Here is a 23,773-nt window from a genome sequence, read left to right as displayed (position 1 = left end):
ACAGATTTTCAAGATTAGTGCTAAGGTTTATATCCACAGTATTGCTTCCTTGGTGTCTTAAATTGTGACTTAGTGGTAGCATTGAGGATAAATATATTTCTCAGTATTTTTTTCCCAGACACTAGAAAGAGCTGAAAATGCATGTTTCTCATTTTAGTAGGAAAGGGAAATTTCATGTGGTAAATGTTAACTCTTCCAACGTCTAGTTATAAGCTGACTAGTAGTTTTGGAGTGGTGTAGTATGCTGTTTTGGAGTTGCTTGATTTCAGTTCTACCAGTCTTTACACTTGTTCAGTGAATGTACAATGAGAGATATTGTAAAGGAAGGCTAATTTTATTGTATTGAAAGAGAGCAAGGGCAGTGTGTGTCCCTGCCACATATCTCTGGATAGAATTATTTGATGACATGTATGAAGTTGAACATTGTACAAATACTGTTTGGTATTTTATTCTATATGATGAAACACCACACTCAGATATTGACTGTTCCTTGTGGTAACTAGAATTAAAAATGAGCTGAAGTGCAAAGAAAAGCTGAAAGTAAAATGCACTCATGAGTAGAAGGAACTTTCTGCTTTTGTGTTTTGCTGTTGGAGGTATTTTTGTGCTAGCTGAAGAACTCTATTTGAATTGGAGGAATGAAGTAAAAGGTTCTGTGTATTTTTGTGGGGGTTTTCTTGTTTTTTTTTAAGACATGGCACTTTAATTAGGCAGGAATTGTATGCATTATATCAATTTGAATACTTGGAGTAGCTGGCAGATAGTTTAGTTTATTTGCTACGTTCTTGAGCAGTGAATTAATTATTCTGAACTCTCCTCAGCATGTCAGGTGATATTTGCTATATACTTATTTGGAAATTGGAGGTTTAAACTGAGAAACTGGGTTGTATTGCTGTGTATAGGAACTCTGTGGGTTCTCCGTGCTGCTTTGACACAGATGAAGAAAAGTCTTTAGATGAAGTAGAGAGAAGAATATTTCTGTTATTCAGAAATAGTATAAGTGACAGTATACTGTTTCTCAGATCTCTTCTAAATAAAAGGCACAGAAGTTTGTCTTGTAGTTGTTCTTTTAATAATATTTATTTAATTACAAGTGTATATTTACATATTAGTTGATATATACTTAGCTTGTTTTATATTAAATTGTAAGTGCATTTGTATAAGACAATTTTCTTTGTTTGCTGTGGTTGTTAGCCCAATACAAGGAAGGGATCTCTTAATGCTAACTGTCATTTGGCCAAAGATGGATATTCATGGAATCCATGATTGGATAGCCATCTATCATATAGGCAGAATGCTTGGAGTGAGACAGAAATCTGTGCTAGTCGTGAGGCTGAACAACACTTTCTAACCGACCCTGTCAGTTCTAAAAAAAGCTAGTGGTCAATTGGTACCTGTTAAGAAATATCTTGAGCTTTAGAGAACTCAAGGATTCGCTGGATTTTTTTTGGGCTTTTGAGGCTGGACAGTGAAAATGCTTGTCAATTTTGAGAATTCAGCCTGTGAATATGTCTCGTGCATTAAAAATGAAATTTTCTGTTAGTGTAGCACTGTAAGTACAGTCCTTTCCAGAATTAGCAGAGTAGGCCCTCTTACCATGGTGACCTGTGCAGAGGAAGCCAAGGACAAGTGATTGAGCTGCAGAGTCATTTGCACTGCTGTCACCAGTACTGTGTTCTTCTGGAGACAGAAGCTTTCCTTGTCTAGAGAGAGCCAGTCTGGCAAACAATGCAAATGTTGTCAAAGTTACAAGGTATGTGTAACAAAAAGTTATACCATAATACTTAGCAGATACAAGTCACTAGACCACCATACCCATAAGTATGCTGGCAGTGGTGATGTTAGCATTACATGCCGCATATCTTCAAGCAAACAGGAGCATTTACTTTTTTGTGTGCTTGTCTTGGCAGAGGGATTTGGCAAAGTCTAGCCATTTCTTTCTACACTGAATTGCAGATAACTTGCATTGTAGAAAAATCTCTCTTGCCTTGTACAAAACTATCACTTGTCTGTTTGTTGGGCCATCAAACTCAGTCATCCTGGGTCCTGATCAACTAGTATTGGAAGCAAATGCCAGCTCATGATGATAAAGACAGACTATTTCTATGACTGGTATAGCCACACTTTAAACACAGGCATACTGGTAAAATTGTACATAATGAAACATACACTGGGTAGGTCTCATGTTTCAGAGCAGGAGAGTCATCACAATTCTGCAGTACACACGAAATTGTGTACTTGAAAAGTGTTCTGTTGTCTTCCTGATACCCCATGTCATCAAGAACTGAGAATCTCTGTGTATGCATCTAAGCATTTCAAAACACCAATTATTTAGGTATTTTGAATTGAACAGAACATTTGAGCTATAACCTTCCATTAAAAAAAAAGTCACGGACAAGTAAATTAATTATCTTGAACATGCTGGAAGAATTGCCTGATACTTGCTTAATTGTCTTAGTTCAGTCCATGATAAAAGCAAGGGTAGGCTGAGACTTCAAAGTTGTGTAGTTCTGTGTACTCTTACTGCTAACAAATATTCTGCAACTGACTTAGATTTGGACCCCAGGATGGGGCCCAGCTTTTCAGTGTCCTAAGTGCTATGACTCTTTAGTTGGATTCTATAGATGAACCTGAGCAGTTGTTCAGCCTCAAGCAGTCTTGTTGCCACTCCTGTTCTGTTTCGTCTCCCATCCTGTGTCTGATCTGATATTTAGTGAATAGCTACTTCAGGACAGTCTTGTCTCTATTTCTCTTGGATACAAATTTCTAGTTAAGTCTTTATTATTACTGTAATTTTTCATACAAAAAAGAGCAAGGGTGGTGTGGGACAAAATACGTTTGATATACTCTTGTATACATGAGTGAACTTTAGACTTACTTTCTTACCTTACATTTCCCATTCCTGACATTTCTGTGACATAAAAGATCTGCCATCTTTTGCACTTGCTCATCCTCTGTTTCTGTGTATTCTCTGAGCAGTCTTTCCGCTCATATGTCCTACCATGAAACATAAATGAAGTACAGATATTGCATGTATATGCACTATTAATTTCTTCTCTGTCTTAAACCAGTTACTGTTCACCAGGTTTTACCCTTCCTTTCAGAGAAAACTGTGATATTTCATGGGGTGACCATTTCCACTGTTATCTTTTGTATGAAAGAACTGTACAGTTCTTTCATCTCTCCTCTTCTCACTCTTTTACAAAGCTAGCTCACTAGTATAACAAAAACCAGCCTTTTGCAGTAGTATTTTCATTATTATTTAAAACAAATGAAGAAACCCCTGTACCTGAAACCTTTATTAGTTGGTGTTTGTGCCCTTGTCCTTGAGTAGAGCTGACTCAGCATTTGAGTGACCATGAAGAAATAATTTCTTCATGGTACTTCTCCTAAGGAGGAGTGTTTTTATTCAGTGCTGGGATTTCACTTCCTCAGCCCTCAATTTCCATGTGCTTGAAATCATGCACTGAATAAAAATAAAGGTGTTTCAGAAGAGCCAAGACTTATCTGGTAAACTGAGCCTTTCAGCTTTTCCAATATACTTATTCAGGAAAACAATTATGATATGATGGTATCAGCTTTCTGAGCAAAAGTGTGAACAACCACTCTACATGTTTCCATTTTCTCCTTAAAGCACTAGTTACAAGGTAGAAAGAGGGGCATGTGAGCACAGCTGGTGGTGATGTTAAAACTAAGATGCAGAAATCAAGCACAACTTATCTTTGGCTAGTGCTACTGCAAGGCACCAGGTGCAAGCCTCCTGGAAGAAGGATGAGACAGTAGCACCAGGTGAGGGACTGCTGCTGTAGGACTTGTGGTGTAGAGACTTGAAACTGCTGGCTAGAAACCAGGGGCTGAAAGTTCTTTTGATTATTCAGGTGATTGAGGGATAGCAGCCATGACCTTGGGCTGTAGGTTTAAGGGTAGAATTTAACCTGCTTCCCCACTACACAAACACTTACGTTGAGGCAAGCTGAAAAATTCTTTTGTGAATCCTTATCTCCCTCTGAGGTTTCATGTGCCTGTATTACTTGGCACTATAGCTCTGGTTTTTATGAAATGATGATTGGCAAAGAATTAAAATGAAAAATATTGTGTTTTTCTTGCATCATAGTACTGTAATGGCTGATTTTTGTGTTTGTTTTGTTTTCTCTTTTCTTCCTCTTCCCCAAAAGAGCCTACTCCTTTCATGTTACTGCAGATGGTCAGATGCAACCAGTTCCTTTCCCTCCAGATGCCCTCATCGGTCCAGGAATCCCTCGCCATGCCCGTCAGATCAACACTCTGAACCACGGGGAAGTTGTGTGTGCAGTTACCATCAGCAACCCCACAAGACACGTGTACACGGGTGGGAAGGGGTGCGTCAAAGTCTGGGACATCAGCCAGCCTGGCAACAAGAGCCCTGTCTCTCAGCTGGACTGCCTGGTAGGTGAACAGGAACTTGTCCACATGGGTAGCTTCTCCTTAGAGAATCAATAAGGAAATAGCTGTCCTTGACTGGATTTTGTTCATATGACAAGGAAATAGTAGGCAGATCTGTTTCCTGGTGGGTTTTTTTAGCACAAAACAGGTTACAGAGAATATTGCTGGTTTGTTTAGGGATAAATATCATCACTAAGGGTCAAATAACAGATCAGATTTCTGAGTAGAATGTTTTTTTCTCCCTCTTCCCCCCTCCTCCACCCATTATGCTGATGATTTTTGTGCATAAGTTCAAAAGGAATGCAGCTTGGCTTATGCAAGGCTGCTCAGAATCTTCCTAGTTCTTTCACTTGCGTGATGAGTGACAATCTCATGTTTTGTAAGATGGTAACAGCGACAATGAAATAATGCGATAAGGTATCAAGATCACTTTAAATGTGTCTATACTTTTGTTCATGATCCACAAGTTATACATATAGGTTGGTTGTTATCACATGTGCAGGATACAAAAGGGACTGGGTGCAGTAGTATAGGTAGCTGAAAAGCTAACTCAAAAAAGGTTCACTTGTGGCTCACTAAAATATTCTTCTCTTCAGAAGCAGTGTAGGTGTTTGTGAAATGTTAATTGAAGAGACCTAATGTCATAAAGCACAGCAATATGTATTCTGAATGAAAATAATTCAGTAAATGGGCTGAGTTTTTTGGTTTGATTTTGATTTTTTCACCTTTACCCTTTATTTATTGCTATCCTTTTGTTAATTGCCTAGCAGTAACAGTGCAATTGAATAGGTATTCTTTTCTGTGGCAGGTATGTGTCTGGATACAGAGCCTTAATTTCAGTTACGGAGCAGTAATGACTGATTAAACCAACATTTCCACTGCACTGCTTACTGAATTAAGAAAAAAAAAATAGCAGTAGGAATGCAATTAACTACATTTTTCAAGTGTTTTTTTCTTTGTTTTGAGTTATGCATCTTAACCATCCATTTACTAAAGAACTGCTACCAGTCAAGCAAACTTGTAATAAGTGAAGGTAGAAGTGTCTTCTGTCACTAACTCTTCTGTAGTACCTCGCAACCAGCAATAGTATCACAAACGCGAAATTGATAAGTACGATAAGAATCATGTTGAACACCAAAGGACCAACATAAACATAAGACCAGTATGGGAATACTTAATCTTTAATACAGTGAATGCAAAATAGGATTTGAAAGAAAAATTCCAAAACCTGAAGGGCATGAGACTTGAACTATATTTTCCTATAGAGTTGTCTAAATGCCAAATGAAAGATCATTTGCTTTAATATTTCTACTATTGGTGGCCTTCACTTATGGAGTGCATTTGCAGAAATGCAAGCTTATTTTGTCTCTGTTTTTATGTAATGAAATAGAAAACTTGCCATTCATCAGGTTTGCAACAGAGTAGTCTGTGGCAACAGGAGTCTGCAGTTTTAATTTCTGCAGTTGCAGTCTCTAATTAGTGATGACAAGTAGGTGTTTGAAACCTTTTAGAATTTGCTGGTTCCTCTTCAGTACTTTGGTAATGATAAAAATAGCAAACTCTTTAAAACTTTGATGTAGTTAGAGTCATATTAGTGGTCATTACTGGCAGGCATGTATTAACATAACTGAGGTGATTTGTGTTGTACAGAACAGAGATAACTACATCCGCTCTTGTAAATTGCTGCCTGATGGATGCACCCTTATAGTTGGCGGGGAAGCCAGCACATTATCCATATGGGACCTGGCAGCACCAACTCCTCGTATAAAAGCAGAGCTGACATCCTCAGCACCTGCCTGCTACGCACTGGCTATCAGCCCTGATTCCAAGGTGTGTTTTTCATGCTGCAGTGATGGGAACATTGCAGTGTGGGATCTGCACAATCAGACATTGGTCAGGTGAGTCATTACTTGTTTACAGAAGATTTTCTTAGAAGTTGTGCTTTGGACAGCTACATAAATATTTATCTACCTGAATAGGGTTCCTGACAGCAAAGTAAATAGTATCTCTTTATTCAAAGAATATGGCTTGCACCCAAGTTAGGCAGAAACTAGTTTTGGTAGCTTCAGCCTAGTCTTGGATAATGTGCTTTCAGGGCCTAATGGTTTGGTCCATAACCTACTGCAGGCAGTGTAAAAGTTCTGTGCGTTTCAAATAGTTGGGATAGGTCTGCAGGTTTCTACAAGCAGTTTTGTGATCAGTATAGACTGAACATGCCTTTTAGGGAACTCTGAGGTTTGTTCTTTTCCTTTGTCTTAAACCTTGTTAAGTAATAAAAAGAATTTTCAATTCTTATTTAATGGTGTTAAGTAGGAAAATGAATCTTACAGAAGCTAATGGAAGTGTGGAACCTCAGTTCTTTAGGATAGCACAGGGGTTAACTAGAATATAAATTTTATAAATTTATGCTTACCAAAGAAGTGGTGGCTCACAATAGAGAAGAGATAGTCTAATTTTGGAAAGGCCATGTTACTTTAAAAGTTCTGAACACAAACACTAAAGAATATGCTTAGTTTGCTGTGTTTCAATTAAAGTTTCTGTATATCAATAATTAGCTTAAAATTATATGCAAATAATCATGTTAACATCCATGCAAATTTTACTTTCTGTTGAAGTTCTGAGCCAATAAATACAATTTTATTCATATAAAATCTTCCGTTTGCCCTGTACGTGCTTAGTCCCTGTAAAGGTGCACTTTCTTCATCTGTAACTGTTTTGGTTTTTAAATATTTACTGTAGGTGTTCCCACCACTTGCTGGCTGATCTTGCTGACACATGGAATTTTGAGATCAGAGCTACAAAACAAAATGTGCCTCGTGACCTTTCCATGGCAGCTCTTAGTGATTTCATACCCTTTGTTCCCAAGCTAGTTGTCTTTTCCCCACCTGCCCTCCACCTTTCACACTGAGGCATAGGATTTTCCCAAAGGGTTAAGAAAAACTTGAGATGACCTTCTGGTTGCTGAAAGCTGGGAGTTGCTAATGAGAAGGACTGCACCATTTAGATTTTTCTAATCTGCCACAGAGAATGCAACCTTGTGACTCAACAATGCTAGAGTTTAACTATCTGGATCCCTTTCTATTAATATCTGCCTTTTATTTATCTTCTTGACTTGCAGCCAAAGAAAAATACAGAAACTGTTTTCTGAAATTGGAAGTTTTGTTCCCTGAGCACTTGATTTAATCTGAGTTGTCCTTAGTGGTTTTAACTATAGTTACTGTGCTTTAATATTCTCACAAGGTGGGGTTTTTTGCTTTTCAAAACCTGATAGGAAAGCTTTGACTTTATTCAGCTAGCCATGATGCAGTTCATTCCTCTAGCACCTGGAAAATGTTTTTGTAATACTGATATTTAATGCTCAGTAAAAGGGAGGGGCTGATTCTTGCTCATCAGCGGACACAGAAGGGATGACACACATGTACAGAGTCCAAAACTAACACTACGACAGTGTTTACCTTGAGCTCTGGCAGGAAATAATTATTCAATCTGTTTTTTTTATCAGGCAATTCCAGGGCCACACAGATGGAGCCAGCTGTATTGACATTTCTAATGATGGTACTAAGCTCTGGACAGGCGGTTTGGATAACACTGTCAGATCCTGGGACTTGAGAGAGGGGAGACAGCTACAACAGCATGACTTCACATCACAGGTAACAGGATTTTCCTTCAGCTTGGGGGACTGTGTGCTGTGAGAAGGAAACACAGGATGAGAGGTGAGATTGAGCCCAGTGCAATTGGCACTCTTGTTCCCTCTCTTCCTTTTGGCTGCTCACAACACAATATTTTGAAGCTTTCTTATATGCTTAGAATCCAGAACAAAATGATAGCCTGACACTGCTCTTTTTTCCTAAGTTAATAGGTAAGAACAGGAGTTATTCTGCAGTCTTGCTGTTGAACTGTTTGAATTTGCCCTTATTTCTCTCTCTCCCTCTCCCAATTAATTTTAACTGCAGAAGAAAGAACTATCTTTACTTCTATATACTATCTTTAGTTCTCTAAAGATAGTTTTCTATAACTATCTTTAGTTCTCTAATAAAAGATGTAAATGTGGTATAATTTTCAGATATTTTCCCTTGGTTATTGCCCTACTGGTGAATGGCTAGCTGTGGGAATGGAGAGCAGCAATGTAGAAGTGCTACATGTAAATAAACCGGACAAATATCAGCTGCACCTTCATGAGAGTTGTGTATTGTCACTCAAGTTTGCTTACTGTGGTAAGTTGCTCTGAACACAGAACTGGAGATCAGGGCTCTAATTTGTGTTTTGCTGATTAATTATTATATAGCCATGGCTCATTTGATCATCAAAATTTATTTAGTATCTCAGTTTAAGTAATGAATTAATATCTCTGCTTTATGAATTAACATGCGTTTATCTACAAACAGCCATCCGTTTGTCTAAAGGCTGCTGTGAGGATTGATTCATGTGTAAAAAGCTATTTCTGTTTACAGAGTCTAGGGATTTCCTAGTATGTAATGCACTGCAAAAGCATGAGTGTCCACACTGATTGTAAGCAAAAGTATTATTTTGATTAGTGGTGAGAGCTTTTATAATGGTAATTAGTTAACAGATTTCATTGATAAGAATTCAAACCACAAAATTTGTCAGATGTTCTATTTCATGTTTTCATAGTCCTTCTGGTTTATATTCTAGGTAAATGGTTTGTGAGTACTGGGAAGGATAACCTTCTTAATGCATGGAGAACTCCTTACGGAGCCAGTATCTTCCAGGTGAGGGTGATGTCACTTTTAAAGAAAAAGTTAGAATACCCAGAGTCCCAAGAGTGGACTCAGATATCTTCATTTATGTGATTTATCCAAAATGGGTAACAGACTTTTTTTAATGATGTAATATATTTCTATTTTTCTTCTAGTCAAAAGAATCTTCTTCAGTGCTTAGTTGTGACATCTCTGTGGATGATAAGTACATAGTCACTGGCTCTGGAGACAAAAAAGCTACAGTCTATGAAGTTATCTACTGAAAAATATGATGGGGATATAACTTTTAGAAGTTGAACTGGCCCAAATTGTTCTTAATTGTGGAAGTAGAAGGGGTTTGACTTTTATAAGGAACAAAAGTGTTGAGGTTCCAGACCTTGCCATGAAACTACTCCAATTTTTCAAAATAGAAGACAACATCCAGCAACTAAGTTCTGGCTACATGGACCAGACGGAACACAGAGGCAAGATGGACAGATTTAGCCTAGGTTTTTGACATAGTTTTTAAAAGCCAAGTCTACTGAAGAATGTTGCAGCCTTTTATTTTTTCATTTATGACCTTGTGCAAATTTTTTTCATTGCCTGAATATGGGGGATAAATACCTTTCTGTTCCTTGCAGTTCAAGTTGCATTCTGTCCTGTGTAGAGCAACAGTGTCTCAGATAAACTTGTTTCATGGTTTTGCATCTTGTGATATGTTTTTATATTTTTGTTGAAGGTCAAACATTTGTATAAATTGTAAATATATTTAGTTTACTACAGTAAAGGTTTTAGTATCAACAACCAGTCTTCCCCCTTGCCCCCTCCCTGCCTGCCCCGCTTATTTAAAATTAAAAACCTTTTGGGGATATAAATACCTTTTTAGAATCAAAAGCAAACACTATGTATAGTTTGAAAATGGTGTCTTATTCTTTATAACTATTCCTAGATTCCTTTAACATACTTCAAAGTAGTTGTTTTGACATACTAGGGTGTCAAGTCTGGTAGATACTGTCTTGTGCTACAGAAAACTTAAAAGGCAGTTTTGTACTAATTATAGTGTAAATATAAAAATTGAACATTTCATAAAGCTTTGCTGTTATTTTAAGTTTATTCTGATGTCCTATGTATAATTTTTTTGGCAGAAACAGTAATATGTGCCTGATCATAACTCAATTCATTCATTTCTCTAGAAAAAGAGGGACTTCCCTCTCCTTTTTCCCCCAGTTGAACAGAATTCGTGTGAGACTGCAGTTCAGCTAAGTGCATCAGAGCCTTTATTTATTAACTGAGGATGTCTGTGATGAGAAAAGCTAGATAGGTTACATCCTTCATATTTTACAGAGAAGTGGTAGTTAATGACCATTTCCTTTTTAAAGTCTTGTCTATACTTAGATACTCAGGTAAATTTAACTAAATTACCAAAAGTGTGAGTTTTACAGGGGATCACTTAAAGATGTTAAATACTTGCAGGGCTGCAAATGAAGTTAATTAATCTAAACTAAGTTAAATTTGCCTCTTAATTTCTTGTGAGAATATTGACAAAGGAATATTTTGATTTTTAACTAGTTCACTCTACAAATTAATTAGAATTAATTTTCCTGAGTGTCCAATGTTATACAGGCCTATAGGCTCTATGTATTCATAAGGAGAAACCTTTGAGTCCTTTCCTCTGTGGCATGAGTGTGATACATCTGTGAAGAGCCATGCTAAGCATTCAGTTACCAAAGCTATGCATCTTCAAGTTTTCTTGATGTACTCAAGAGCAGTGGATCAGGGGAGAGCATGTTAATTTTATTCTGTGTTTTTTCAGATAAATGAGTTCAACCACTGTGTGCTAGACAAACCTAGCTATTGCTCCAGTGAGGGCCATACATTTCCTGCATTCTGTAATTTAATTAGAATTTCTGTTGCTAATGGAGAATACAGATAACCAGAACAATTCAGATTACACAAACTGCCAGACAGTTTAAGACTCATCTGTAAAGAACTTCTTTCTCATTTTGCTAGCATTTTACAATGACCTATATCCCTGCTCTTTCAAAGACAGGCATCTAGGAAGAAACAAGTTTGACTGACAGATGCATTGACTAGATAAGGAATTTCTCATCTGGGGGCAAAATTTATCTTAGTTTCCAGTCTGAAGAGACACTGGGTTTTTTTTCAATTTACATGACTGTTCTACTGAAACTGTTTTATAGCATCTAGAATTGTAATAGCCTTAATGTATTAACTTTGCATTTGGAATGTAAAATGTTAACCATTCAGGATAATCTGGTCTCCTAGACATTTAAAATTAGTGTTCTATCCATATGTATCTATATCCTTGTCAATTGCTGTGTTGTCAATATGTGTCTGTATGAAAATGACAGACCAGCTTAGGTGCTGGCCATGTTGCTTTCACACAAAAAGCAGAATCATCAGGCTTTTCAGAGAATTAATTTTCAGAGAATTTGCCACATTGAAATACTGTGAAGTGCTGTGTCATTTTTAAAAGGGAAAATTTTTAAAAAGAGTGTTTACTAGATTTTACTTGATTTTTACACTTTTCATATTGAAGTTTCTCTGAACATCTGATTCTGCCAATGATCATTGACTTTAGCAGTACCGGCAAATTTGCTGTAGTTAGGAACATTTGGATTTTTTCCAAATTGCTGTCACCTTGGCTTTTACTTTATGGGTCTTCTCTTGCCGTTCTCTGAAGCTGATATTAGAGGAACCAAGAATGCAAGTGTTCTAACACATCCATGTAAACTAAAGAAAAATAACACCAGTATAATGGATGTGCTATATGTTACAACATAGTGCTTGCTAGTAAGACCACGTTCTTGGCAATCAGGAGGATTAAAATAATAGTATTAGGAAAATCATAAAATACCTCGTCTTCTTCACTTTTAGAATGCACATTGTGTCAGAGCAGTTATGGAATTGGACGTTATTTTTGCCTGTGAATGAATTTAATCATATTTGTACCATATGTTTCTTGATTGTAATTAAGAAATTAATTCCTTTTTCCCCCATCAGATTTACTTTAAACCTTGAGTCTAAAAACTTGCACATGCATCATAAAGTAGTTCTCTCAATTTGTTTTTTCAGATTTCACTTTAGGTTTATGAAACATTGTGGGTTTTTTCATTTGTTAGGCAGTAAAGCCTATTCCACCTGCAGATGTAATTTTTAATGAAAAGATAGATTCAGTGAAATCTTGGCATCTGTCTACACAACAACCTACAAGATTTGAAACATGTCAAGCTTTTAGCTTCTGAAAGTTCTTATAGCCCTGTGTAAAGTAGTGGGTGGAAATAATTGCATATTGAATGAGGAAACATGAACTAAGATAAGCAGTGACAGCAAAGGCACTGGAAAGGCCACATGGAAAAAAGAAGTACACCAGTAACTATGGTGTAGGTAATTAATATTTTTTTGGTCATTTTATTTACAGTCATAATAGATTCCTTTGGTTAGCCCCTTTTTGGGACAGTCTTTGTTTGCTGAGTGGCCCTCAGTATTCAGAGATGTCTAAATGCTACTCTGGCAAATGCTAGTGCTGGATAGAAGTAGGGAGTCCTTACAAAAGACATTTTGGATGTCAGTGCAAACAGCAACTGATGAAGAGGGGATTTGTGGTAATATCAATTCAACTGAACAAAATCCTTAGTCAGCTCTAATATGTACATTTTGTATATGTGCACCAGTCATAACCCTTTATAGATCAGTTGTGCAGAAAGTCATGATATTATTCCACACAGTGCATTTATCAGTGTGTAAGACTATCTCTTTTTGATTATAATTCCAAACAATGATAGCTCCCCATGTTAATCCACAAGCCTCTGGTAGCGAGAGAGAATTTTCATCAGCATTAGTTCTTTTTATCTCATTTGGCATTTCAAAAGCTTTTGTTCCTTTAAAGGTATAAAATATTAATTTCTTAGACTGTTAACAGTAGTGTTATTTTTTAATGTAAACATCAATACAGAGTATGTCTTATACATGTTTACATATGTCTTATACGTGTTAGACATCTAGTCTTATACATGGTTTTATTTATGAACGATTGACCATAATTTTTCTGTCACACTTCTGTGACACAAGTGATACAAGTAAAATTTTCTGAAGTGTTTAAACTCAGATTGACAAATTGATTTTTGGTTTGGGTTTTTGGTAGGGGTTTTGGTTTTTGTTTGTTGTTTTCCTGGAAAGATTGGCCCACTTATGAACCTGTGGGATTATGTAACATAGTTAGAATTGTCCTTCATATTTTCTGTTATATTGTTGCAAGTTTGAGTTGATGGGGAAATTCCATCATTCTAGTAATGAGGAAGGTGGATTTTGATGTTTTCAGGATAAGGAAGAGTACTGACTTCAGATTTCACACTACTGAAAAAGTGTTTACCCCTTAAATCACTTCACTGGAGAAGCTGGACTGACTCCAACTCTGTTGTCTCCTTAAAAGATTTTTTTTTTCCTCTACTGCAAGTACATAGGAAGAATATGAGAATGTAGGTCTATAAAAGACTTCAGTCATGGTATCTTTCCCAGAGGGGAAGCAACTCAGAATAGAACCTGATGAACACCAGAATGAAAGAAGGTGTTCATGGCAGGGAATACATGGAGAGACAGAATTACAGAATCATTTAGGTTGGAAAAGACCTCCAAATCGTCAAGTCCCATCTTTAACCAAACATGGCCATGTCCACTAAACCCTAGCACTATGTGCTGCATCCAGTCATTTCTTGAACACCTGCATGGATGGTGACTCCACCACCTCCCTAGGCAGCCCATTCCAATGCTTGACAACCCTTCCTATGAGAAAATTCTTCCTATGTCCAATGTGAACCTTTCCTGGCACAGCTTGAAGCTATATCCTCTTGTCTTATCACTAGTTGCCTGGTAAAAGAGACCAACGCCTGCCTGGCTGCACCCTCCTTTCGAGTAGTTGTAAAGAGCAATAAGGTCACCCCTGAGCCACTGTTTCTCCAGCCTAAACAACCCCAGCTCCCTCAGCCATTCCTTTAAAGGCTTATGCTCCAGACCCTTCACCAGCTCCATTGCTCTTTTCTGGACACTTATTAATGTCTTTCTTGTGATGCAGGGCCAAAACTGAACAGGAGGATCTGACGTGCTCCCTTACCCATGCCAAGGACAGGGAACATCTGTTTCCTAGTCCTGCTGGCCACACCGTTGCTAACACAAGCCAGAATGCCATTGGCCTTCTTGGCCAGCTGGGCATATTGCTGGACAAGAGAAAATGGGATCTTAAACACACATACATTTTAGGGGTAATCTAATATGTAATCTATGAAATTCACAGAATGAGATTCCAGTATGCAATTTGTCTGTAAGGTTGTTCAAATGTTTCTGCATAGTAATTCAAGGACATCTGGGCTGCATATTGGAATTGTAAGCGGACATTTCTTTGACATCCATAAGCAGTCATCTAATCCTAAGAGAAAGGGGAGTTAAATCACAGTTAGTTCTCAATATTTCCCATTACCTTATATTTTCGTAGCTCAAGATCCACTTCTAAGCAATTGATAATCCCATTTTCAGCATGCTGAAAATGTGTCCCATTGCAGCTTAAGGGCTTAGTGCAATGTGGTAGATTTTGCTAGGGAAACCAGATATGTAGGACCTGGGTGCTTGAAAAATCTGCCCTATGGTTCTAGCTTACTGACATTTCTGAGGAATTTACTCAGAATTTCTGTTCAGCTAGGAGAGCTCAAACAATCACTTAGACGTTTTCTAAAGCAGCAAAACCTGTTTCAAATGTACTTTAAGTATACATGGATGGGCTTAGTTGGTTTTATGTTTTGGCTTGTTTTTTTATTATTTTGTTTTGATTTATTTCTTTTTTCATCTTACATAAAAACTATAAATCGAATACAACAAGAAAACATGAAGGAAAATTAGAAAAATGAATAAGAGTGGAATGTTAAAGGGTGGGATATTCTTGAAGATACTGTATCTCAAAACTAAGAACCTATTGCTTCTGTGATATAATAATTCTTGAGTGAGATGGGTTTGTGTTTCCTTGATGTTCAGAAAACTGAATACCAAAAAATTTGCGTTTTGGGGACAAATGTTAATTTTTTTCAGATCTGAGCAGGTTTCATATTCAAATCTGAGCATTTTCAAATCTTAATCTTGTTTGTTTTTTTTTTACCCATGTTTCTTTTTGGGGGGTTCCACAGTTCACTTCTGGAAGGTGAACAACAATCTGTGTCCTTTCTGGCTCTAAGGTCTCTACTATGCCTTAGGAAGAATTTTGTGGCTTATAAGCCTGTTGGTGATACATAGACTACAGAAAAATCTGTTTGAATATTTAGGTAGATAGCTGCATAGATTTTATCAGTTAGTGTATGTTATAATAATTTCTCTTAAAGCAAGCACCCAGAGATAAAATAGCTGCATTGTTCCATACTCATACCTTTATTGTTTGTGAAATTGCTGGTCAGTGTAGTTGACTCTCCATAGAAAAATTCTGTGGTGGCTTCTGAGGTAAAGCTTAAAATTTTGAGATCTTTTCTTTTGTCTCGTAAAATTTCACCTGTGATTTTTGCCCATAGTAAGGTTATGTTGATTCATAGAAAGGATGCTTCAAGGAACGCTAAACAATTCCATTGTGTGCAAGGATTGCCTTTGCTGTGTTCACAGCACAAAGGTATAATGTCTCTCAAACCCTGTTTCTATCTGTTTTCTGCCAAAAATGAGTTAGAGGCAAAGACAACAGAGATTAAGAGATTAAGTAATCGAACATATTGTTATCATTATCCCTTTTGTATACTCTGTCATTAGCATAGAAAATGGAGATGATAGCCTGTAAATGCAAACAGTAAATGTTTTTCCTTCAAGCACTGATTTTAATGGCAGTTTAAAGGAGTTAATAAGCAGACTGAAGGGGTTGTAAATGCAAGTTTGCCTATAGCATTGGGAAACTTAAAAATCACTTGTTACTTTCCTGGTAGTGAGCCTAATTAGTTTAAAATAAAATTCATCTCTTCATTTCACAGTCTTTGTCACACTTCCTTCAGCAATCCACAGTGGATTACCCCATTATTTAAAAAATTGGCTGCAATTATGGTAAGCTAATAACTCTTTATTTTGTGGTTTGCTGTAGCAAGATATTTTGCAGAGCTATGAAAATTCCCTTTATTCTTAGAAAATAGTCAGATATTGAGGGTTTTTTTGCAATTGGACCTGACTATTTTTTTAATTTGGTTTCAAGTAAATATACAATCTGACAGCTTTACAAATTTGAAATATTTTTAATTGTTGATGAATCAGCCAAACACTGCTGTTAAATGTGTAAATGTTCTAAATGTCAGTTTGGTATTTGCTTAGCATGCCATGCATGCAACAAAACTTTGAAGTGATTCAACTTTTGTGGCCACATTAAATTTACTTCCTGCAATAAGTTTCCTTTTTCATGCAGGGACCAGTTTACTACCGTGCTCCCTTGTGTTTCTTCCTAAATGTATATTAGACCTCTAGAGATGTTTTAATAAGTTATGGGTACATAATGCTTCTACCTTTCTCTGTCTTTCTCATTGTTAATTATGGTGAGATGTGTATTTCTAACAGCGGTTGAGTGAATATTCACAAATCTATGATATAATTGAATTTTTGAATGTGTACTTCAAGAAGTTTATCAACTTGTATAGATAAATCATTAGTTTTTATTTGTCAGATTCAAGATTTTCAAATCCTAATACTCTCTTGTGTTTTTATCAGTGATTCTGTAAAAGGAAATACTTCTGGATTTTGAATGGTTTTCATAGCTTTTTTATTTGTTTATGTAGACACTCTTCTTTGTTGAGTGCAAGTTATTGTCCTGGTACTCTTTAATTATAATTCTGACTGGTTCTTCAGTATTTTATCAAGCTGTAACTTATTAAAAACCACAAATATAAAATGGGGATATTAATGACAAGTGGTTTAAATGTGAGAGTTTCAAAATGCATGTTAGAATATTTCAACACTTTGTTCAATGTAATTTTACATTTTTTCATTACTTAAGTAATTAAAAAAAATCCTTAGGGTTCAATTATAGTAAAATTTTATACATCTCAGTACTAATTTTGTCTCCCAATAGACAGCAATAATTTAGATGGGATTGTTTTTACCTAATTTATTCTTGGGGGTAGGGGGGAGGAGAAAAATATTAACCTTGCAAATTTTGCTAATTATAATTTCCTTACTATTGTTGGTTGTCTTTAATAATCTCCATGCCTTTGGAAACCTATTCTTCTATATTTTGAAGAAAAACTTACAGATATACAGGGTTTTATAATAGAATGTGTTTACAGTATTTATCCCCTGGGTTATTTGTAACAGTAAGGGGAAGTACAGTGACAGATATAACTTGCAATAGTTGCTAGTGTTATGTGCCTTTGAATCACTTTCTTTAGTTCATTAATTTTTTTTTTTTTTGTATCTTAGGTGGGGGTTAGCAGCTTTAAATCAGTTTCATTTCTATCAAAGTGGATATGATGATACATTCTTACAGCTTTAGTAGTCTTACTTTAAATAATTTTCGATCTGCAAGGTAATTGGTTGCATGAGTGGTTTTGAACTGTTTTAACTGCTCAGGTTAACTTTTTAGGTTTCAAAAACTGCCAGAGTAGAGGGAGAACTTACCAGTCATATTTGGCTTTTTTTAATGCTTTCATATTGTACTATATATAATCAGTGGGACTTTCTTAGCACAATAAGTGTGCTCACTGTTGATTTTTTTAGTGTTCCCGTATTATACACTGTCTCACTCATTTGAATTTAGTTTTTAAATAAATCCCTTCCATAGGCATCTCCTTTGTACCTTAACAAGTATGAAAATAATCAAAATATTTAGTGTTTGACAGAGAGACTGCATGTTTCTGAGTGTGAATAGCATTTATCGGGGCTTGTCTAGTTAAAAGGCAGTTAAACTAGTAATCATACATGATCTATGTCTAACTGTCATTCGCAGAAAAAGTGCAACAAAGTGATGTGTGGTGATAGCAATTCAGAAGGAAAAGAATATGAAATTCAGATAGCAGCTTGAATGGTTTGCTGTTAGCATGGGGCCCAATAACACTACAAAGCTATGAACTCTGTCTTTTTAGATTGCCCAGTTAGGTGGCAGAGATGCAATTTGTCTTTTCTGAAGCCACCTGCTGCTTGCTAGCTCCATCTCCTGTCACAGCCTATTAGGTCCCCAAGAAAATCAGTGGGAAATTGCCTGCAGATTGTAGGAAATTGCATCTCCAGGCCCTGGAAAAAATGTAGGATAGCACAACACTGATCCTCCCAGAGCACCTATTAACACAGCAAAAGCTGACGTTTGGCATGGTGTGAAACAACTTTGCTGAATAAAGACTGTATTATGTGTGGTTGAAGGAGGGAACAAATTATTATCCTAGCTATGCTTATAGTCAGCCTGTTCCAGGGAGCTTAAGCATGAGTGGTAGGTTTTGCTGCCCCCCAGCTCATTCCCATTGCAAGATGGGAGATATTAGAGCCTTACACAGAAATGTCATTGTTCAGATGGGCAAAACCCACTATATATTTAAATGATGTTAGTACATATGAAATTCAAAGGATAAGTGACAAAGCTGAAAGATAATTTATGAAGCTTATCTCAAAAAAATTGATAATTGCCTCTGCTTAGTTGAGCCTTGGTCAGATTAGAAACAGCTTTTTGACTATTTCATTCTATGTGTATATACACTTGATTTTGGAGCAGTTACAGTGAAATGGAACTGATTTGTGTTGTAACTCTTAAGTGTAAAAATTCATGGAACAGACATTAGTTGTGATAGATCTTAGCATTAAATTTCTTGCTGCTATGAGGCTCACCTCTGTCTTGTTTAAACAAATTCCCATGTGCTTTTTATGGTGTGATATGCAATGAATTTCATCCTCTGTCATTTCTACTAGAGCTACCTTTCTAATCTTGTACTTTACCTCAGTTTTTATAGGACCTTTTAATAAAAAAAGTTGACTTTTCCTTGAATCCTGAGAGAGGGGATATGTAGAATTAATTTGCAACATAAAAATAAATACCAGCGTTTTCTTTGAGCTTGCAAATGTACTTCGTTGGTTCAAAGCCTCCTGAGGAAGATGTGTTTGTGAATCAGAATGATGTATTGATCAGATGCAAGTATGAGGAGGGCAGCAGGAGGGAAAAAGTCATTTTGCAACTGCTGTTTTCAAACGCAGCTGAGATCTGTTGGTAACTGGCAGATGCCCAGGGATCTGAGTGAAATCAATATGCTCATTTCCTATTACAGTGGTGTCCACTGTTGTAAATGAGCTGACAAGGCTTATGAACCCTCACACAGCTGATTAGAGAAAATTAGTGGGCTGCCTTATGGAGCTGAGGCAGAAGAGCAGAGTATAGGGCAGCATGGCAAAACAGGTATTGCTTGTAGTTCAAAGCCCAGCTGAAGGGGATCAGAAGAACTTCATGTTTTGGGGCTATCTGGATCCCTGTTTTGAATTCTTGTGATGATGAATGCACATATATGTCAACCTGAAATGCTAATTTGTTGAGGCATTGTCTTTCTGAATTAGTTATAGCACCTTTTTTGGAAGTTATGCAGTTTAGTGCTATGTGTAAAACAAATGCAGGAACAGAAGAGCTATGGTGCTTCAGCCTTTATTCTGTATTTACAATAGCTGTTCATCTTCCAAGGTATTACATACTAATTGCATTCTCAAAATAAACCTTGCCATTTAGTAATTAATGTGGGTTTTTTGTATAGTGCAATACGTGTATTGGATGAGGAAAGAACATTCAGAGAACACAGAAAATCTACCCCATTTAGAGGATACAGAAAATCTGCCCCGGCTGACCAGTGGATTTGCCTTCTCTTGTCACAAACAGACAAACTGAACTGAGTGATAGAGTGTGCAGAATTTCATTTCTTCTGGCTGGTGGGATTGTGAACACTGTTACAGCAGGCATACTCTGGCTTTAATGAGGCCAAGCCTATTATTCTACACAGAGCAAGGAGGTAACAAATCATTCTGTATGAAAAGCAGAAACTTGCCATAAATTCAAAGCTGCAAGCTCTTGCTTTGTTATGGAAAGAACCAAAATCCAGACTGGGCTGTGAGGGATTTGGAGTGCTCCAAGTGCTGCTCTGGATAGTTGAATGGTTTAAGAGAGGATTGGGGGGGTGGGGGGAAAACCTCCTGACAAACCAGTTTTTGGCCAACACTTAATGACTGGAATAGATGTGCAAACCGTAAGTAGCACCCTTCATCCTATAAGAATTGATGAGCTCCAGCAAAAGAAAGCACAGTAAACTGTGCTTGCTTTCTTTTTCTGTAGTTAGTTCAAAGAGAGCTTGTTGTCAGTCTAAGCTCTGGTCAGTCTGAGTTTGGTCAGACCATGTTTTTCATAATGCATAGATACAGCCACTAATACATCAGAAAAACAAGATCTGAATTCTTTAAATCAACCTGACTTGATTTTGTTTTTAATTATGTCTTCCTGTGTAACACTTCTCACTTTCCACACTAGGAAGATGCAGGGTTTTTTGCTCATCTCTATTCAAAATTCCAGTATTCCAACTGTCATAAGATGGTTCTAACTTACTGTGATATGTAGTGAATTTTTTGCTGGTGTCATTTTTTTCTAGCCCCAGCAAAATTTTTTTGACTATGTTTTTTTTTTTTAATTATGCATTGTACACAAGATCGAATTCAGTCATTCATTGGAACAATTCACAATTTTTTTTCAAGTTCTCAATCAAGGGCTTTCACTGAGTGTTTCATTTTTATGAAATAGTTGATTGGAGCATTACTGGGCTCAGTGAAAATATCTTTTCTCCTGTGTCATACCTTTCTGATACTCTAGCTGAGAGTAAACCAACTTAGTCCCCACTCAGTTGAAGAACTCAACACTGAAACAAAATCCAAATAATGCTTGACCCATTTAGCAAAGAAGCCTTTTTTTTCTAAGAAATACCCCAAAGTTTTTATTTTACTCTAATAAAGACTCGTCTTCCTGCTTATAAAAGCCCACTAAGAAGGCATATAACATGACCACAGCCCTTCTAGAGGCTTTTAGTGCTGGGACAGTGTGGGGGCAGCTTGAAATAGAGAGGAAGGGAGGAAGGTGAAGAGCAAAGCCTCCCTTTTGACCAGTTTTTATTTCATGCTGGACTGTGAGCTGAGAGAGGCCACTGGCCTTCAAGAAAGGGCCAGCAAGGGTTTGGAGGGGCACAGGTGCCATGTCTCGTGGACCTCCATTAAATTCGTGGCAGTGGATTGTGAGCAACAGTGTGCATACAAGGTAGTAGCTGTAGTTTGTCCTCCGGCTTGCCTGGTCATCCCCAGTGGTGCTTGGGAAAGGGCATTGGGGCATTGGGCAAGGAGCTGAGGGATGAGGAGGTAAGGGAGGGGTCTGTTGTGTGTGGCCTGCTGAGGCAACGGTCACCAGGAGAAATTCAAGGGAGGAGAGTGTGAGAAGTGGGAAATTGGGATCAAAAGATGCAGCATAAATAAATCTCTTGTGGGTGAGGAGGAGCCAAAAAAATTCTGAATAAATAATTTACAGGCCCATCACTAAATGTTGTTTGGGGTCTGGGGTTGTCCAAGATGGTCCTGGGAGAAGTGAAGAAAAAGACCTCAAACAAAGGAGTTTGTGAGGTGACATCAAGTCTTTGGTCTGTTGTGGTTGCTTCCACTTGTGAGGTGTCCACTAATTTAACAGTGAACTTCTCATCTCCCTCACCTCCCTGCAGCAGTCTGCTCTGCAGTGGGTTCGAAGCATCTGAGGGGAAGGAATTCTACACCCTGGCTCTGCTGCCTCTCTCCATCCAGGGCAAAGGACTGCTTTATCTGGGGCTTGTTTACTGGAAAGGAAGATGCCTGCGGATTGGAAAACAACATTGTTTTTCTACCAGCAGGGAAGACTTTTCCATTTGCAGAAGAAATGGAGATACATTAGAAACAGCACACTTGAACACTAATGAAGATGTAACGCCAAAAAGGTAAGTCAAGACTTTTTACTTGATTAAAGATAGCTGGATGGAATTATTGCATTTGTGTTCAACCAACATGACTCTTTGTTTTGAGTTTTTCTCAGTATCCTCAGGAAATAAGGCGGTGGAAGAGCAAATAACCAAGTAAATATTTATCTGCATGTTTGATAAGTTCCTGAGAAATGGTCTTATCCAACCAAGTGATGGCTAACAACTGTGGTTAAGGTATAATGTGCCTTTGGCAAAGACTCAGCATTCTCATTTGAGACAGCTTGCTGGCAAGTGTTCTAATGAAAGTAGGATGTATATAAGTACCATCAGAGATCCTCCTCTCTGTTCCAAAGAAAACGTCTTACTTGTAGGGAATTTTATCTTTCTGTTCAGGAACACGATACCTAGAAAAGACTGAAAATGCTCAGTACAAGCATGTTGACTATTAACTCCTGATCAGTCAAGCCGAAGACTTTGGAACATGCATATAGCACAGGAAACAGATGAGGTGTTTGCCCAGATGAAGGCTCTGCCTTTTTCAACATGGGCAACTACAGTGTGACATTACTAGCTCCTGTTTTGGAACTAATACAGGCCAGTGTCACAAAGTGCTGAGCACTGTATGGTATTTACAATTTCAATCACCAAAAGAAATATAAAATCCTTTGTCAATCTTACTGAAAATTCTTTGCTCTCTAAATTTTTTAAATAATACAGAAAACTGCAAGTATAATTCAAAATCATTGTTGCTTTTCTAGGTCTGCTATTATAGAAATCCTTAAAAGTGGGTTTTATGTGAGTCTTGTTATTCTCATATGTAGTGGCAGGATAGTGTTCTGCCATGTTGCTTTGAAATGTTCCACAATATGTACTGTAGCAAAGTATCTTCACCACTACACTACTTTTAAAACTCTAACACTTACAATAGGAATTTCCCATGCTTTCATCCAAAGCCAGAAAATATGCCTCAAGCAAGACATTCAATCAAAAATAAAACATTGGCAGTTATTTGACTGTTTATCTAGCTCCTTGGGAGGTAGCTTGCTGCTACAGCAATGTGAAGAAACATTACAAAAGCAAAATGAAAGAACACAGAAATTAAACAGTAAGAGCAGCTTCAGTTCTGAGCAATTGTCTGAGTATCCCACAGCAATCAACTTTCCCCATCCAGAGGAACAGCTTTAATTTGATCTTACTGTCACTGATTTATTTTCTGTTGCAGTTTTGAGCTTTTTAAAGGAAGCATTTCCTTTTTCAATATCTCTAATTGGAGATGGGGAGGATTTGAAAGACCTTCCTAACATCTCTAACTCTTCTACTCTTTTTTTTCCTCCTTGATTTTTTGTTTGTCTTGGACTTGCACACAATCAAAATATCCATTTCTCTCTTATCCAGTCCTGAGGAACCTGTGTGGTGTGTGGGTTGGGTAAATCAGGACTGATCTTTTCAGATGAAACCAGTTAAAAATGGTCCTAAATCCCAGTCTGCAGTGTTTGCAGCTTAGGAGGCTTAGGAGGCTACAGTGGTTAGTATATTGTTGTACTGGAAAAAGGAGCTTTTTTGTTATTTCTGTTGGCTTTGCAATGAATGTCATGTTGTGCAATAAATATGTGCTTGATTTCCTGCTGCGGGTCGAGGGAGGTCATCTCATAACTACCAATTCAGGCATATCCAGCAGGAAATTTATTGGGA

The 23,773-nt window shown here is 37.3% G+C and overlaps 1 protein-coding gene across 4 annotated transcripts in view; it reads left to right on the top strand.

Moving 5' to 3' along the window:
* Positions 1–13,236, top strand: part of TLE1 (TLE family member 1, transcriptional corepressor) — a 76,049-nt gene extending 62,813 nt beyond the window's left edge. For all 4 annotated transcript variants that reach the window (XM_027670785.1, XM_027670784.1, XM_027670782.1 and 1 more), the window contains 6 exons: positions 4,176–4,425; positions 6,073–6,320; positions 7,925–8,072; positions 8,486–8,636; positions 9,076–9,152; positions 9,296–13,236. In XM_027670785.1, coding sequence (XP_027526586.1) covers positions 4,176–4,425; positions 6,073–6,320; positions 7,925–8,072; positions 8,486–8,636; positions 9,076–9,152; positions 9,296–9,403 — 982 coding nt within the window. In that variant the 3' untranslated portion in view covers positions 9,404–13,236. The remainder of the gene's footprint in view (positions 1–4,175; positions 4,426–6,072; positions 6,321–7,924; positions 8,073–8,485; positions 8,637–9,075; positions 9,153–9,295) is intronic.
* The last annotated feature ends 10,537 nt before the right edge of the window (positions 13,237–23,773 follow it).

The sequence above is a fragment of the Neopelma chrysocephalum genome, unplaced genomic scaffold (assembly GCF_003984885.1).
Source record: "Neopelma chrysocephalum unplaced genomic scaffold, ASM398488v2 Primary Assembly neopelma1_96936, whole genome shotgun sequence".
In the NCBI taxonomy this organism is placed as follows: Eukaryota; Metazoa; Chordata; class Aves; order Passeriformes; family Pipridae; genus Neopelma; species Neopelma chrysocephalum.
Note: the sequence above shows the minus strand (reverse complement) of the source record. Positions and strands in the feature narration are given on the sequence as shown.